Source organism: Lemur catta, chromosome 1 (assembly GCF_020740605.2).
Source record: "Lemur catta isolate mLemCat1 chromosome 1, mLemCat1.pri, whole genome shotgun sequence".
NCBI classification, from domain to species: domain Eukaryota; kingdom Metazoa; phylum Chordata; class Mammalia; order Primates; family Lemuridae; genus Lemur; species Lemur catta.
The window spans coordinates 84,687,380-84,706,347 of NC_059128.1; the positions used below are offsets into that span (position 1 = coordinate 84,687,380).

At 37.0% G+C, this 18,968-nt stretch overlaps 1 protein-coding gene across 5 annotated transcripts in view; it reads right to left on the reverse strand.

The window, feature by feature from the left end:
• MYO5A (myosin VA) overlaps positions 1-18,968 on the reverse strand; it is a 195,362-nt gene that overhangs the window by 95,338 nt on the left and 81,056 nt on the right. For all 5 annotated transcript variants that reach the window (XM_045529431.1, XM_045529454.1, XM_045529444.1 and 2 more), the window contains exons 5-9: positions 15,021-15,177; positions 9,513-9,656; positions 6,496-6,577; positions 5,738-5,845; positions 3,855-3,961 (exon numbers count right to left, since the gene is read on the reverse strand). In XM_045529431.1, the coding sequence (XP_045385387.1) occupies positions 3,855-3,961; positions 5,738-5,845; positions 6,496-6,577; positions 9,513-9,656; positions 15,021-15,177 (598 nt within the window). The remainder of the gene's footprint in view (positions 1-3,854; positions 3,962-5,737; positions 5,846-6,495; positions 6,578-9,512; positions 9,657-15,020; positions 15,178-18,968) is intronic.

Here is an 18,968-nt window from a genome sequence, read left to right on the forward strand (position 1 = left end):
GGCGCAACTGTAGCTCACTGCAGCCTTGAACTTCTGGGCTCAAGCGATCCTTGTGCCTTACCCTCCTGAGTAGCGGGGACTATGGGCACATGTCACCATTCCTGGCTAATTTTTCTTACTTTTTTTTAGAGACAGGGTCTCACTGTGTTGCCCAGGCTAGTCATGAGCCCTGGCCTCAAGCAAGCCTCCCATCTGAGCCTCCCAAGTCTCTAGGATTATAGGCATGAGCCCCCATCCCTGGTACTATTCATTATTATCATAATTATTATTTTGATTAATCAAATTTTATCTACATTTGGTCACATTTTATTAGTTTCTTATTTCATCATTTCTCCTTGAATCTTAGATTTTCTATCTTTCTTGTTGCCTAAACTATATCCTTTAATATTTCCTTTAGTGAGGGCCTATTGGTAACAGATTCTCACAAGTTTTTGTTTGAAAATGCTTCTATTTTTCCCTCATTCTAGAAAGATATTTTAACTGGATATACAATTCTAACTAAATAGTTTCTACTCTAAGTATATTGAAGATACTATCCCACTGTTTTCTGGCTCCTACTGTTGCAGCTGAGAAGTGAACTATCAGATTAACTGGTATTTCTTCAAGGGAAATCTGTCTTACCTCTGTTTTAAGATTTTTCTGTCTTTGGTATCATTATAATGTGCTTAGGGGTGGATTTCTTTTTATTTACCCTAACTGGGATTTTTTGGACTTTCTAAATCTATGGTTTAGTCATTTTCACAAGTTCTAAAGTTTCTTAGCAATTATCTCTTTGAATATATTATGTCTGCCTCATTCTCTCTCTTCTCTCCTTTAGGAATTCTCATTAGATTAAAATCAGACTTTAGTACTTTATCCTTCATCTCTCTTAAGTATCTCTGGTCCTATCTTGCATTTTGGATAATTTCTTCACATCTATCTTCTATTCTAGCTCATCTGTTTTCTCTTTAATTGTGTCAAATCTGCTGTTAACTTCTTTTTGTCCTTATTAGTAGGTTATAGTCCTGATTTTGCTGTTGTTTCTCCTAGCTCCTTCTATTTTGTTTTATTGTAGGACTTGTGATTTTTTACTACAAGTCAATATTTCTTTTTTTTTAATTTCAAAAATTAAGGAGGTACAAATGTTTTTGATACATGGATACCTTGTATAATGCTTAATTAAGCTGGGGCTTTTAGTGTGCCCGTCACCAGAATAGTGTTCATTGTACCCGATAGGTATGTTTTTACCGTTCACTCTACCACCACCCTTCCCCTTTCTTGGGTTCCAATGTCCTTTACATCTCTTTGTGCCTATCTATGCCCATAATTTAGCAGTGAGCCAATATTTCCTGTAACTTTTCCCATTGAGGCCTAGAATGAAGGTTGAGCCTCCAAAGTAGATTTGCATTTGCTTCTGTCAGGTACTCAGCTCACTACCAGCCCAGCATCAATTTAAGCTTAGTTTTCTGTATGTAGCTTTTTGGGACCTTCTAGGAACCATGAAATCAGGCTGGGAACATGCGTGAGGGTCAGTTTGTTGTTACAAATTTTTAGGAAACACTTAGCAGCAAGTGTGGGTCAGATTAACTTTTCTTTATATTCTTGGAGTAGGTGGTGGGCAAGTTTATGACTAGTTTCCCATGTAGGATCTCAGGTTAGGGAGGGGGTTCTCCTTTGTGGTACCCTTTTTATAGTCCTGTGCTTTGCTCCTGTCTTCTGCACCCCACTTGGCTAAGAAAACCAAACCTCAAAGTCATTAAGTTCAGCAGGTATCCTCAAGGTAGGGCAGAACTATCAAAAACAGATGTTTTACCAGTAACACTGAAAGCTCATTTAATCTCCACCTACCCGAAATAGTGAAACTGAAGTACTTATAGTTATCATCAAATAAACAAATTGCTGATTAGAAAAAAGCAATCACAGAATTCTAAGAGGAACTTGACAGATGTAACTTCTGGACAAGTCTCATAAGGTATAAGTACTCTTCCTTCAAGAAAACAATGTCTATACATCTCAAATACGAAACAGTACATTGAAATTTTAGGGAAGACTCATAGTGAAATGATATACTTTTTAACATTAATGATGACTTCCCTGATCAGGAGAATCCTGACATTTGGGGAAAGTTGACATGGGCAAAGATGGTGATGCAGAAATCAATGAGTTTATTTTTTAAAAATCCATCCTGTACACTAATGATCAGAGTAGCATTAATTAATAATAGTCAAAAGGTAAAATGACTCAAAAATCCATTAACTAACCAATGGATAAACAAAATATGGTATCTCCTTATAGTGGACTATTACTCAGACATAAAAAGGAATAAAGCACTGATACATGCTACAACATGAATGGATTTTAAAAGAAGCCAGTCACAAGAATACTTATGATTCAATTTACATGAAATGTCCAGAATAGGCAAATCTATAGCAGTAGAAAATAGATTCATGGTTTTGCTGAAACCATGGGGCCTGGGAGAATGAGGGCATAAGGAAGCAATAAGTAAAGGGTACTGGGTTTCTTTGTGAGGTAATGAAAATATTTTAAACTGATTACAGTAATGGCTGCACATATCTGTGAATATACTAAAAACCATTTAATTGTTCAGCTTAAATGAGTATACTATGTAAATTATATCTCAACAAAACTGTTTTTAAAAAGGCTAGTGATATTTCATTAGAAAAAAACCAAGGTTTAAATCAGAATCATCATTTTGTGTTTAAAAAAATGCCATTAGGAGAAGAGGTTGGGTGGGGAGGGAATCATGCATCTAAAATTAAGAACCATGGCTTAGGAAAATTACACATCAACTATCCATAAAGGAATCCATGAGGATCAAGATTTCTGTAAACCAAACTCCCTGCTTATCTAGATCTTGGCCCTTTGACTAATAGATAAATATTGAATACAGTTTCTCTTCAAATCATAAAGTCATTTATTTGACATTATGCTTCACACATCCTATGTAGCACAAAACTACTACATACAGAAAAGGCAGGGAATAGATTCTTTTCTTATAGGAGTAGATAATCTGTTTTTACAAAAGGGGCTATAGATCCAAAAAAGGCAACCAAGAATAAGTTGAATAAAAACCATCTAAATTAAGGCCTTAAGAATACTAAAATAAATAGTATGGCTCCATCCACAAGGATCTGAAATCCTAGTGGGTAAAGGCAAGCAAGAGAGACCTTTACAGAACAATGTGATTTGAGCTACTATAAGGGAAAGCAGAAGGGGGAGCATGTATCTAAGAAGAGATGCTACCAGATCTGCATGTTAGAAGTGCCTAAGAGCTAGCCAGAGAAGAAGGGCAATCAACCTACCCCAGCAGAGAGAATCTGAGCTAAGGCAGGAGAGGGAGGCAGCTTGGCATGGAAATGGCTGGAGTGTGAAGAATGAGAAGTGGTGAGAGAGGAGCTGAATAGGAAGTCAGGGGCCGATCATGATGGGCCTCCCATGTCATGCCAAATAAGGTGTTGGGCCTGTTCCTGAAGGCAGGGGCAGTCCTGAAGGATTTAAGCAGGAGCATGATATATTCCTTCATAGCTCTAATTTCTATGAGTTTCTGATCTTGTAGAGCCATGTATATCATAGTCACTAATTTCATCTATCCATCCATCTCTCTGTCTCTCTCACACACACACACACACACACACACACACACACACATACACACACAATATCACTGTGTACCAGGGATTAGAATCCATATTTCTTTATTCTCAGTTCATGCTTCTCCTTTGGATAATATATCTCTTTGATAATTATCTTTCTGATAATGTTAATAGAGAGACAAACTATATTGCTACTATAAAGCATCTATAAAACTAAAACAGAATTAAACTGCCATCCCACTAAGCTCGTTCTGAACTTACAGGTATTATGCAGCTGTCTGAATCTCGAGATGTAAATCCAACATTGCCTAAGTGAAGAATGCCAGCAAGTATTCGGAAAATTCCCATTTGATAAGATTCACTAATTCCTGAAACAATAGATTAAATGAACAAGTGATTAATTTCAGGATAGCAACTGAAAAATTACAGTAGACAATTTTAAGCCTATTGTTAATTCTTAAACATTGCCAAATGTTATGCTCATTATAATGTGTCATAGCTAACAACAGTACTTTCACCTTTGTTGACATTAACACATTAGGCAGTCATGGGCGATAGCCTGGCTGTTGAGTGTGACCAATCTGGGCTCAATGCCTGTCTCTGCTACTGACCTACCAACTCACATGGACAGGTAACTTCACCCTTCTATTCCTCCATTTTCTCATTTGGGATATGGGAAAAATAGCAAATACTTCCAAGGGTGTTTGTGAGGATTAAATTAGATAATGCACATAACACACTTAATATACTATGTGACAAATGGTAAGTGCTAAACAAATTATTGTCATCATTTCCACACATTGGACTTAAGAATTTTTTCTTAATATTATTACCATTTCTCTCTACTCCAAATGAAAGGTTGTTTTAAGTCAGATTATTTAATTACTTCTTTTAACCACACACCAAGTGGAAGCCAAAGATATCCCAAGATTAGAAGTGTTCAGGCTGGTATTGTGCCCCAGCCTGATGAGTGAGAGTCCAAACATAACAATACAGCATTAGAGCAGAACCTGAAGGATGAGGCAAAATGAGAAGGCAGGATGGTCTTTGGCTTTTCTCAGATTTGGCTTCATTTTTTAATAAGGTAACAATGTCCAGAATATTAGAAATAATTATATGCAAATAGAAGTAGTAAAATTATTTCCAGATATGTAATCTTACACAGTATAACTGAGAGTTGGCCTCATAATGAATGTTTTTGTCATCTTCGACATTATGGCTTTTTCAAATTCACAATTTTCTATTTATGGATTTAGCCCTAAAAGTAATGTAGTGTTTTTCAGATTTTAATATGCATATGTATCACTAATAGATCTTGTTAAACTACAGAGTCTGATTCAGTAGGTTTGAGAAAGGGTCTAAAGACCGTGCATGTCTAGTAAGCCCCGTGGTCCTGATTAGCAATGCTTTTAAGTTAAATTAACTCACCCAAGGGGACTCCTCAAAATACCAACATAACATTTTAGAGTTATTTATATTCTGAGGTATTAAAAAAATTTTGTCTTTAAAACTTGTAGACTATAGTTCTAAAGATTAATTTATTCACCTGTAGACACAACATTTTTTAAATCCCAGAAACAAGATAATGATATCTGAGCTGTTTCAACAGTGTTAGAATAAACTACATGTAATACAATGCGGTGTTACCATGCCAACTCAGCCACATTTCCCGCCTACAAAAAGCCGACTCCCCCTCCACCCCAAACTAAACAAAAAACCCAAATCAAACCTATAAAATGTGAACTTGTACAGGAACTCATTTCATTTAGCTTTAGGATTGAGATTTTATAAAAATTTAAGAGTTACAGATAGTCCTACCTCCCCTGATAGCTCAAATATGTTTTTTTAAACACCTTTATTGAAGGCTAATTTACATACTTTCCACTCATTTTAAGTGGGCAATTCAATGATTTTTAGTAAATTTAAAAAGTTGTGCAACCATTACTATAATCTAATTTTAGAATAGTTTCGTCACCCCAAAAAGACACTTTGTGCCCATTTGCTGTCGAAATGTGTTCTGTATAGAATACTAAATCTCCCAGCTATACTTACCATTAATACAAAGACAAGCCAATATTCCAAATGAAGGTTGCTACAGTCAAAAAGCTACTCCTCATAAGAGCTCAAGAATAAAATTACATTACCTAACAAAGTGCAGGCCTGCCTGGTGTGTGCCATCTCCTTTGCATCATCCACTCCTTCAATCACAGGACTGCCTCCTTGCATCGTATAATGAAAGTTATCTGCATTTTCTGCAATGAAGAAAAATAAAAGTTTTTTGGCCTATGAAAAAGCCTTGACTTCTCTTATGTACATGCTGAATTAAAAGTAGTGATAGCACAGTTAAGTGTACAGGGTCTGGAGTTTGGCAGCCTGTGTTTTCAATTATATTTTAATAGAAAACAAAATTAAATAATTGAGTGAAATGTTTACAGTTTATTTATCTTAATTGGTAAAATGAATAGTCCTTTCCTAAAGGTTTTATTCCAATCTACATGCTAGAATAATTTCTTCAAACACTTTATTCCCTTCATCAGAAACCTTTACAGGCCTCCATCAGATAAACTCCTTTAATTTTTTTTCTTTTAATCAAGGCAAATTTCAAACATATACAAAAGTAGAAAGACTAATATAGTGAACCCCTATATACTTACTCATCACCCATCTTAAACAAGATCTTAAACACTCATCTTAAATTATTTCAAGGCCAATCCTTTATATAGTTATTCACTCCATCCCTACTCCCCCATAGGTTATTTTTTGTAGCCAACTGCAGATTTTTATACATTTTATCCATAAATAGTTCACTATGAGATAAGCTCCTTTTTCACAAGTAAGTTTAGGAACTCAGAAATTAACAGAAAACAATACTAGCACAATATATCTAATGTCATATTCATACCTAATCGCAGCATTTTAAATTCAGGTAACTTTGCTGAGGCACAAAGCTGATAGAAGATATGGTAGTTTCTCTCCTCTTCCGCCTTTGAAATGAGAAGAGTTGTCAATTATAGCACTTTAATTTAAACTCAAAAAAATTCTATCATAAAAGAAAATTGTAATATGTAATTATCTTGCAGAAATAAATTGCCCTTTCCCAAATTTACTAATACTTATTTACAATTATTAAATGCTATGATTTGTAGTCTATATGCACATATGTCAGTATGTATGTGTTGGTCATGCTCAACATAAAATATCTAACAACAATGCTTTTGGAACTAGTGAACAGCTCGATATATGGCCACAGTCATAAGATATCAGTGCTTCTGGAGAAAGCTAACACCATTTTTTTACAATACTCAATACTATTTTCTAATGGAACCTCTTAGATTCCTGGTCTTCATAACACTTTGAAAAAGAATAATCCCATCTTTGTCATATTTTAGACAGGACCATCTACTGTGGTTGTTTGTAAAAAATCCATAAATGCAACTACATCCTCCATATCATTTTAGTTTATATATTTTAAAATCAATAACTACTTTATAAAATAGAAAATAAATTATGTACAATTCTAAGGTCATTCTTTAGTATTTCCTAAGAGTCTTTTCCTATATATGTGTAAAAATTATAATTGCAATAATATTGTTCACATAAAACCAAACCCTAATATTCTATCATCATTTTCTTGAATTCTGCTGTATATTCAGTTGGTTAAGAATAGTATTATTAAGGCCAAGGTCAGGTTTGATGCCCAAAAGGGACTGATGTCTGGACGAGAAAACCTATTACAGGGACAGAAGACACTGAACAAATTACCATGTACCAATGATCACGAGCATGATTACATAAGAGGTCCAGTGGTTCAGTGCACAGAAACTAGAAAAGCAGGAGGGTCTGCAGAAATGCTTTGGTCATCTTTGTACATGAAGAACAGTACCAAGTATGTTTTTTTCTGACTGTATGATTCATTTTGACATATCAAATATCCTCAATATTCTATAGCCCTGGGGACTAGAAGCAGCTAGAATTGCTTTAACATCTTTTAACACGACAATAAGGAGTGGGCCTTACCATTTTGTATTAAGCACTACTAGCCTTTGTTCACCAGAATGACCAAAGTCTGTCTTTTTTATCCACTAACTCATTTATCCATTAATCAAATCTCTCTATTATTTAAATTCAATCTTCTCTTAGATCTACCTATGTCTCACCTATTCTTTCTTCTGGCTACTAAACTAGATGCTTTTTTTTTAAAAAAAAAAAACCTATAGAAAGCCAGGCGCGGTGGCTCACGCCTGTAATCCTAGCCCTCTGGGAGGCCGAGGCGGGTGGATCACTCAAGGTCAGGAGTTTGAGACCAGCCTGACCAAGAGCGAGACCCCGTCTCTACTAAAAATAGAAAGAAATAATCTGGCCAACTAAAATATATATAGAAAAAATTAGCCGGGCATGGTGGCGCATCCCTGTAGTCCCAGCTACTCGGGAGGCTGAGGCAGGAGGATCGCTGAAGCCCAGGAGTTTGAGGTTGCTGTGAGCTACGCTGACGCCACGGCACTCACTCTAGCCCGGGCAACAAAGCTAGACTCTGTCTCAAAAAAAAAAAAAAAAAAAAACCTATAGAAATATCCATGGGTGTAGTAACACTGGTCTGTGTGTACCCAGATATTAGAACAATAGACTACTGTTTTACTATACAAATCAAGTATCATATTTTAAGGAGGCCACAAATCAAGCATAATCCAAAGTCAAAGCCAAGGTAGCTATAGGCTGCCCAACTCATGACTCTTGCCACGTCCCAGATGCTTCCAAAGCCATAACAGAGTCGGGCAATGGAAATTGTGGGCACTGCTACATGGCAGTGCCAGGGGTGTTTGAACCTCAATGCAGTGAGCATCCAGTTAAGTAAGGGCCTACTGAAACCCCAGGTCTCACAGCATGAGTCATGCAATGGGTCAATAGGAGCCCTTTACTGGGAGTTTTCCACTGATAAATCCATACTCCCTTAGTACAGCTGTAAATATATGCCTGCCACTGTTGTAAACATATAGTATTTCCCACTTTCAGGTCAAAAAGGACCAAGAGCATATGCCTGAATGCAAATCCTACACAGATGTGACTGAATGTGTTTTATGATAGAAATTCATAAGTGGGTTGTGAAGATTTTTAACCCTCACTATCCTATGTGATAGGTATGTATTGTAAAAAAAATAATATAATCTAAGAAAGGAGAAGAAAGGAAAGAGGACAAGGATAATTTCTTTTTCTTGAACTGAGTTCAAACTATAATTCGTCAAAGGCATAGGCCAATACCTTCCTTATCATTTGGAAATATGAGAAACAAGGCTAAACTCATAGCACCTCTTCTTTTTTTTTTTTTTTGAGACAGAGTCTCACTTTGTTGCCTGGGCTAGAGTGAGTGCCGTGGCATCAGCCTAGCTCACAGCAACCTCAAACTCCTGGGCTTAAGCGAGCCTACTGCCTCAGCCTCCCAAGTAGCTGAGACTACAGGCATGCGCCACCATGCCCGGCTAATTTTTTCTATATATATTTTTAGTTGTTCAGATAATTTCTTTCTATTTTTAGTAGAGACGGGGTCTCGCTCTTGCTCAGGCTGGTCTCAAACTCCTAACCTCGAGTGATCCACCCGCCTCGGCCTCCCAGAGGGCTAGGATTACAGGCGTGAGCCACTGCGCCTGGCCTCTTCTTAACTAAGCTTTTTTACAAGCATCTGCAGGAAAGAGTCAAAACCATTAAACCTAAAAGTGCCCAGTCCCAAAGACTATTATTAGTCTAAGGCGTATCTGCCTGCCCGTAACAGGCATCATTTACATGCTTCAGTCCAAGTATGATTTGTAGTAATATTGTCACAAGATGCCCAAGAGTATCTGGAAAGAAAATGCAGACCAGCAAGTATGGGCTGTGCAATTACACAGCAATCTAACACAAGTATATATATGTACATGCCCAGCTTACCTGGAACACCACTCTGGATTTCTCTAAAAGGTAAGTTCTCATATTGGCACCAATGATTCGGTATCTCTTATCAAAGCCAATCTCAATATACTTCCCAAAACGGCTGCTATTATCATTCCTAGTTGTTTTAGCATTTCCAATTGACTAAGAAGCAAGAGAGAAAATAAGATTTTAGAAATGCAATTCACAACATAACATTTACAGAGTTTGTTCAGGGAAAGAAAGGACAAAGTAGAACACAACTCTTTAAAACTGATTCTTTTAGTCAGGCGTGGTAGCTCATCCCTGTAATCTTAGCACTCTGGGAGGCTGCAGTGGAGGATTGCTTGAGGCCAGAAGTTCAACATCAGCCTGAGTGACAGAGGAAGACCCTGTCTCTTAAAAACAAACAAACAAACAAACCCTCTCCCCAAACAACAACACTGATTCTGATTCTGATTCTGTTAAGAACAGATACAGGTATATGCTTTTCCCACTGCACAACCACACATATATACACTAATAGTTATTATTTGTCTTGTTATTATCACAAAAATGATTTTCAGAAACAGCAAACCTAAGCCCAGAGGTTGAGAGATTTTCATATAAAATTTGAGGTATCCAAACATACTCATTCATGCCAGCAAATAAAGAGACAGAGGGGGTTGGGAACTGCCAAGGCACAAGCCTTTTAGTTAACCATCAAGGTTTTTGAAAAACTTCATTGGTTTTATGTAAACAAGATGGTTAAAACAAATTAATATTTTCCTGGAAATGTTGCTCTGGTGTTCAGGGTCTCTTTAACCAGGACTTTCTATCATCTTATCCTGTGGCAACAAAGGTCCAGTTAGACTGTTTATAAGCAGAGTATTAGTATTACCCACTCAATATAAATGCCATTTTCAGCCAGGCGTAGTGGCATGCACCTGTAGTCCTGTAGTCCCAGCTACTTGGAGGCTGAGGCAGAAGGATTGCTAGAGCCCAGGAGTTTGAGTCCAGCCTGGGCAACATAGTGAGACCCATTTCTAAATAAAGAAATATATATTTTTTTAAATGCCATTTTCAGAAACTGGAGAAAGTAAAATTTGGCTTTGGATTTTAATAGCTGTATCTAACTTGTAACATATCTGCTGCAGAATGCAGAGAATGTAACTTGCTGCTCAATTTTTTATGTAACCTTTAAAATTTCAATGGTATGTGTCTTCTCTCTGATTTAGGTAACATGCTTCTATAAATTTTTCTTTTAAGGCAAACAAAAAAAAAGGCATGTATTTAGAAAAGCAATGTTTACATAATGTATAAAATGTTTAATAAGCTAATTTCATATAAGATTACCTTTTTCATTTGTGCAAAGCCTGTGTTAGGATTAGTACATCAAAACCACAGCAGAGAGAAAGATGTGAAAATACTCTGGAGTTTTAAAAGAGCAATACAACATAAGTGATGAAAACAGTAGTAACATAGCCATAAAAGCCAACACATTAGATTCTCTGATCAATCAAGCAAAAAGTATTTTTGTTTCCTGAAATAGACAGCAGATATCATCCTATTTTGTTTTGGCAATGAGGACACTGCTATGTTTTAGATTAATATTTTAAATGCTTTTCTAGAAAAATAAGAGTATCTTCCCAGCAAAATTAAAGAATAATCTAATGTAGTCTGAGATAATTTAACTATCTAGACATTTACTCAGATATTACCCTTCTTGATATTATAAAACAACACAGGAAAAATCTCTATACATTCCCACTATTTTTGTTTAGAAAACCTTTGTTTAGAAAAGTAGATTAATTATAAAATTTTCTCTCAACACAATGTATTCTGTCAAACAGTACATGAAAGGTTGCTTGTAGTAGAAGTAGCAGCGACAGTAATGTTTCTTGAGTGCTTACTAGGTACTGTCCTAAGCACTTTGCTGCCAGCAACTAAACAAACTGGGGAAGGGTGGTCCGCAGCTTCTCCTCCTTCCCTAACTCTTTTCCTACCTTCCATATGGCATCTCTCTCCATGTACTTAGACTAGAAGCCAGAGTGGTCAACTTGCCAAAACAATAGTACATACTGTGAGAAGAAGCAGTGAGTAGGCGAGGGTTGAAGTAGACCCTTTTGTCTTTGAGAAAAATGTATTTAAACATAGACAAAGAATGGTAGAAGGAAGAAGTGAAATAGAAGTCTGATGACCTGGGTGTCAGATCAGGCCCTGCTACCAACTTGCCATAATTTAATCTTTTTGAGGAGCATTAATGTCCTCAAGTGTAAACACTGACTAGGATGAATGAGCTCTAGAATCCTTTTAAAAAATAAAATTATAGGACTCTAAGCTCTGAACCTGTAGAGAAAGAAGGTGCTATATATAAGTGCTACCCTTTGTCTACTCCTCCAATCACTCCCTCTGCCCTATAAGTACTGTATTCACAACAGACTCCCTAGTACTATTTTCACTTTAATCAGCAAGAAATTGACAAAGGAAAGAAGAAATTTTGTAATCTTGATTGTACTATTTTAATGAAATGTTTCATGAGTTACTTTTCTTTACTAAATGGAAATGAAAATCTTCAATGCTGATTACTGAAGATAAAAAAGAACTATTAAGATCCAGACTGCCCTGAGAAACTTCCCTGTTCCCATCTTGTAATGAAAATTTCCAGGAAAAAAGAAAACATGATAAAATAGAGTAAAAAGAATCATTTCTCTGTACATCATTAATAGTTTGCAAAAGAAGCCTATGCTAGGGATGAGGAGCTTCCTTTCTAAAGGATAATGAGCAAATCCCTTTAACCACTGGGCTGTGATGTTAACCATGTAGGAAGCTCATTATCCAATGAGGAGTTTTGGTAGATCATTGGAGACCCAGATATCCCTTTCTCTATTTGCTTTTTTTTTCCTTTTCTCTTCCTCCCTTCTTCCTCCCTCCCTCCCTTCCTTCTTTCTCTCTCTCTCTTTTTTTTTTTGAGATAGAGTCGAGTGCAGTGGCATCATCATAGCTCACTGCAACCTCCAACTGCTGGGCTCAAGTGATCCTCCTGCCTCAGCCTCCTGAGTAGCTGGGACTACAGGTGTGCACTACCACACCTGGCTAGTTTGTCTATTTTTTGTAGAGACAGGGTCTCACTCTTGCTCAGACTGGTCTCAAACTCGTGAGCTCAAGCAATCCTCCCAGCATGGCCTCCCAGAGCACTAGGATTATGAGCATGAGCCACTGCAGCCGGTCTCAGATATCTCTTTCTTGACATCACAGTAAAGGGCTCTGATATGGAGACATAGTCTTGAAGCAGGTTTAAAGCTACAAGTTTTCTATGCTATGTACTCAGTATTTTACCTATGTTTTCTTCCAGTGTTTTTGTAAACCCTTTAACAACATTCTTCAGCTCCATATACCATTTTAGTCTTTCAAATTGAGATGCCCTTTTTTGCAGTTGTTGCAAATTAGTTCTCTAATTCTTTACCAAATTTTTCTTAATCTAAATTCCTGTAGATAGACTAAACAATAACATAGAAGTAGCTAAGTATAACTGATCCCTTTATCCTTTTCTGTTCATCCCAGCAAATAAGACATATTCCATATAACTGCATATTAAAAGTAGCATCTGTAGCTTTGGTTTGAATATGATTTGGTCCCACCAAAATTCATGTTGAAATTTGATCCCTAGTGTGGCAGTGTTGGGAGGTGGGGCCTAGTAGGAAGGGTTTGGGCCATGGGGTGGATCCCTCATGAATGCCTGGGTACAGTTCTCCTACAGTAAGTGAGTTCTTACTTTAAAAATTACCCAGCCTCAAGTATTCTGTTATAGTAACACAAAACAGACTAAGACAGTGGTCACTCCAAATTTTTTATATCATTCCTACTAACACAACTCAAATCTGTGTTATAGAAAATCCAATGAAGCTGTTTTTTGAAAGGGGTCATAAAATAGTTCATTCAACTTTTGAAAAATTATAGAAAGTTCATTCCAGACTTAAGTGATCCTCAAGACAACTTCACATCTTAGTATAATAATATATGGTTCGGGCCTAGAAGAAATGAGAGTCCCTAATGCCATCACAATAAAAACTTTAGGATATTCTAATATTAGGAACTAGAATAGTCTGAATGGTTGCCAAATACCAAGAATCTGTTGTTATGACCAAAACCAGTCAAAACAATGGTAGGAAGCAAAGAAAGCCCTATTGTTTTCTGACCCCAAACCAAAAACTGGCTCCACAGATTTTATTTCCCCAATATCAACACCAGTGGCATCCACCACTGTATCTGTAGCTTAAATTATTTCAAAAACCTTAAATTTGTTTAAAATCTTCACTACCCTCTTTTGACACAAACATCTGTTTCTTCCTGTCCATGCTATTTCAGAAAACTTTTCCAGTTTTCTTTCCATAGCACGCCCAGCACAGGAAGCCTCTCAACTTCCCCATCATTTCTTGTCTTTCGATCCCCAGAATAGAAGTCTTGTTGCTCTAGAGGGCAGCCCTATAGAGAAGGGATCACAGCATTCTGTTTTGAAGTGTCACACACAGCACTGCAAACCAGGCACAATTACCTCTAGACAGATTATTGCAAAAACCACTTGTACCACAGGTGCACCAGGCCAGTTTTAACTCCATCTGTGTTTGGGTGACAAATAAGACTTCACAAAGGAAAAAGACAGGAATAAAAAATGCTGACTTGAATTTCTAACAAGAAAGGTTTCTGCACGTCCAAACTAATTTCTCTCCATTTAATGAAACTTATTTTTCTCCATTTCATGGGTCTTTTTACACAAGTATAACTTCCCTAAAACTGTATTAATAGACAAATAGTGCTCCAGTTATAAATCTTAAAATACTAGAATTCTCATATAACTAGTTCCATTTTCTTTGGCATAAGTATTTCTACTTTGTATATCTATTTGACTTTTTAAATTACTAATATAGCCTTTCATAGTTCTTCCCCTCTCAAAAACTTACAGTTACTGAATTTCTTTTACTAACCTATAGCTGTGTGATTGTGAAATGCTTGACAGAACAACAACAACAACAAAGTTTACAAAGTTTACGTTCAAATCTGGAAAATAATAAAAATTTATAGCTGAACAGGTTAGACTAAGTACAGAAAATAAAATGTGGGTAAAGGAATAATGAAACTCAATTCATGTTTGAGCATAATAAATCCTATGTTTTGGAAGGAGCATAAATAAGAACTCAGGATGGGGGGAAATGAGTAACTTGTACTTCTGGTACAAGGAACAATAGATATGATTGAATTAACTAAGAAAGAGACTTTAGAAAATGAAGTACTGCAGCCTGGTATTTAGAGACAACAATTTAGTTGGCAGGTTAAAAATTCAGGAGTATGGACTAAAATAGATTCCTCTACAGCTGGGCTTTACTCAAAATGCCTAACTTATTGATTTTCACTTTTCCTAGATTTCTTACTGACATGTAGCAAAGTAGTTTCCTAATTTTAGTGGCTGACATCTGTTATATCAATCAATTTTTTGAGCATGTTTCTTAACAAAAGAATATAGTAAGAAAGCCAAGGATGCTGCTGTCTTACCTCCATGATGGGGTTGGAGGCCAAAACCTTTTCCTCAACATTGGCCTCACTGGCAGAACCACTTACAGTTGCAAAGTATCGCATGGCATACTTAGCTGAGACTGTTTTTCCTGCACCAGATTCTCCACTTACAATGATGGACTGATTCCGTTCATCTCTGGAAAACAAGGAAAAGTAAATGCCAGTGCTGCCCACTTCAGAATGTGATTAAAATTATTTCCTCCCTGTTTTCATTGGTGAGGCGCAGTGAGTTTCTGCTAGCTAATACATGCAACAACATGGAAAGAAACATAGAGTAGTATGTCCTAATAAGAATGTCTACTTATAAACTAAAAATAAACAGAGAGGAAGAAGATATCAAGTATTAAATTAGAAAGCATCACGTCCAAGGATGAGTCTGCAGTAGAGGTTCTCTGAATTTGTTGGTGTATACATATCTCAAACCAACTATTTCATTACTAGAGAACTACTTTCTTATCTTACAGTACCATTGTCAACCACCTCAGAAGAGAAAGGAGATATTCTTTGGAGTCACAGCGGAGGAATTTAGAAGAAAATTCTACTTAATTAAAATTACAAAACTATTTTCAAATTGCCTACTTGCTAACGATCCATAAAATGGTATCTCCCACAAATTCCAGCTCCTACTAAGGTATCCTCATTGCCAGAGAAGAAATAGTACATTTGCTGGCTGGTTTCATTCAAATACAAGTTAAATAAGCCATGATCTGTATTCTCATGCAGTTAATGGTTGCTGTGGCTTGAATTTAACCTCCAAAACTCATGTTGAATTTAATTGCTAGTGTGATCGTATTGGGAGGTGGGGCTTTTAAGAGGTGATTAGGAGCCCTCATGAATGGATTAATGCTGTTATTGTGGGAGTGAGCGAGTTGTTGCATGAGTGAGTTCCTGATAAGAGGATGAGTTCAGCCCAATGCCCTCTCTCTGCCTTGCATGCTCACTTGCCTTTCCACCATGGCATAACCCTGGCCAGATGCCAGCACCATGCTCTTGAACTTTCCAGCCTCCAGAACCATTGATCTAAATAAACTTCTGTTCTTTATAAATGACCTAGTCTGTGATATTCTGTTACAGCAGCAGAAAACAGTCTAAGACAGTGGTCTAATAGGAAAGATGGGCCAGTAATTCAAGATTATAATACATGTGATGGTGCCCTGAGAGGAGAAATAGGTGATCAGGAAAGGTTCCCTAGAGATGACACCTGAGCAAGGTCTAGAAAAATAAGTAAGAGAAAGCAAGCAAGGAATGGGGAGGGCAGGAAAAGGGGATAACATAAATAAAGGCTCAGAATCATAAGAAGTTGGAAAAAAGCAGATAACTCAGTTTGGCTGGAAAAGAGAGTAATGACAGATTTGTGATTTCTGGCTTGGCCAGTCCTCTCAAAGGCCTCAAATGCAATTCTAAATAGCCTGAGTACTAAGTGCTTTGGAGTAGAGGTAAGCTCTTCTGACCTATTTCAGTCAGTGGTGATTCCAGAGGTTCTAAAGTGAACTAAAAGTTCCCACTAAAAAATACTGCTTCATTCAGTCATTCAACAAACATGTAATGAGCAGCCACAATGTGCCAACCACTGTATGGAAATAAAAGACCCTAGAGTATAGCCTTTTAGGGGAGACTAAAAAAGTACATAGTTAAAATACAGTTGGGAGTAATTGCTATAAAAAAGGTCTACCCAGAACCCTATGAATATAAAGAAAGGCATGGAACTAGTAGGAGATGTGATACAGGGATGTCAAGAAAGGCTTTCTAGAGAAGGTAATGCCTGAATTGAGTCTTATATGATAATTAGGAGAAAACCATGCTGTGTGGGAAGAAGAAAATGGGAATTAAATTATGTAGAGATACCTGAAACTCCAGGAAAGAATTATTCAAGGATGAAAGAGAGATATGTTACGTTTTAATCTATTTTCCTTTTATGGTCATCAGTGACCACATATCTATTTCGTCTGTCCAATCTTTCATTATAGCTATAAAGTTTTCATTTTGTAACACATATTATTTTATAGATTTTCCTTTTGAACTTTACCCCTTAAAAATGTACTCTCTCTAGTTTATCATGGTCATGCTGAATACTATACATATCTTCCAAGACCATTAACTTGACCTCTGTAAACTTAACCAGCACACTTTCAATTACATCCAGGTTATTAATGAGGAAACTAAGTAATGATGGCCTCAGCATTGTGTTCCTAACACGGAACACAATTTAGTATTTCCACCCATGTTACTGTTAATTCTCTGATAACCATCCATTGGGTGTTGCCACGTGCCTTGATAAAGTATACCAGCACTAGGTCTAAATTTTTAGCTTACAAGTAAATATGTTCATGTGGAACAAAATCTAGAGTTTTACTATTTTGCAGGCAAACAATCTGTCTCTCCCTTTATCTGATCCCTTGCTAAAGACAGAAAATATTAAGTTAGCATAATAAAAAGCTTTCTTCCAAAGCTGTGTTTTTACTGTGCTCACTTAAAGATGTGGCATCACTGAGACCCTAATCCCTCTTTCTCATTAGACAGATGCGAAGTTTCTCTGTATTATCACTCGTGAAAATCAAGCTGCTCTGCTCTCTTGTCTCTCCGTGATTTCTACTTTTAATTAGTCTCAAGAAGAAAATACTTAAACCCTAAAGTTGAAAAACAGACAATGAGTTAACAATTACAATATTTTAGCTTTATTTTTGAAGTATAAATATTTACTATAAAAGAGGGTGCTGGCACTGTTGAAAGCTGCACTGTAGAGAGGCAGAGAGACTATTCAGGGAATGAAAACAAGTATTCGTTAGAATGATTTGCTAAGGTCATTCAATTCCTGGTGAGAAGCCTGTGAGATTATCTCATGTCAACCTGAGCTTTCTGTTCCATCAGTACAGAGCCTATACAATATATAAAGATGCCATATAGAAATAGACAATTACATTTGTTTATAACTTTTACATACTCTAATGTAATTAGTGCTCTAATTCATATTGTACTTTATTCCTACTGCAATCTTACATGGTAGATAGTACTCAGCAAGTCCCAAGTGAGTAGCTCAATGCTGTGGTTTGAATGTATCCCCCAAAGTTCATGTGTTGGAAACTTAATCCTCAATGCAACAGTGTTGAGAGGTGGGACCTTTAAGAGGTGACTAGGTCCTCAGGGCTCTGCCCTCATGGATGGATTAACACCATTATCTGAAGAATGGATTAGTTACTGTAGGAGTGGCGTCCTGATAAAAGAATGAGTTTGGCCCCTTTCTCATCTCTCTCTTGCTCTTCCACCTTCTACCCTGGGGTGACGTAGCAAGAAGGCCTTCACCAGATGTGGCCGCTCAACCTTGGACTTCCCACCCTCCAGAACTGTGAGCCAAATAAGTTTCTGTTCATTATAAATTACCCGCTCTATGGTATTCTGTTACACTAGCATAAAACAGACTGAGATACTCATATAATAAATAATGCTAAGAGGAATCATTTACTATGAGCTGGGGTGGTCTGAAATTAAAACTTGAGTGGGATCATGAAAGATAAATATAAATCAGCCAGACAAAGGAGCACAGAGGGCTGGGCGCGGTGGCTCACGCCTGTAATCCTAGCACTCTGGGAGGCCGAGGCGGGTGGATCGCTTGAGGTCAGGAGTTCAAGACCAGCCTGAGCAAGAGCAAGACCCCGTCTCTACTAAAAATAGAAACAAATTATCTGACCAACTAAAAAATATATATATAGAAAAAATTAGCCGGGCATGGTGGCACATGCCTGTAGTCCCAGCTACTTGGGAGGCTGAGGCAGTAGAATCGCTTAAGCCCAGGAGTTTGAGGTTGCTGTGAGCTAGGTTAACGCCACGGCACTCACTCTAGCCCGGGCAACAAAGTGAGACTCTGTCCCAAAAAAAAAAAAAAAAAAAAGCAGCACAGAAGCACAGAGAAGGATATTCTAGGCTGAATAA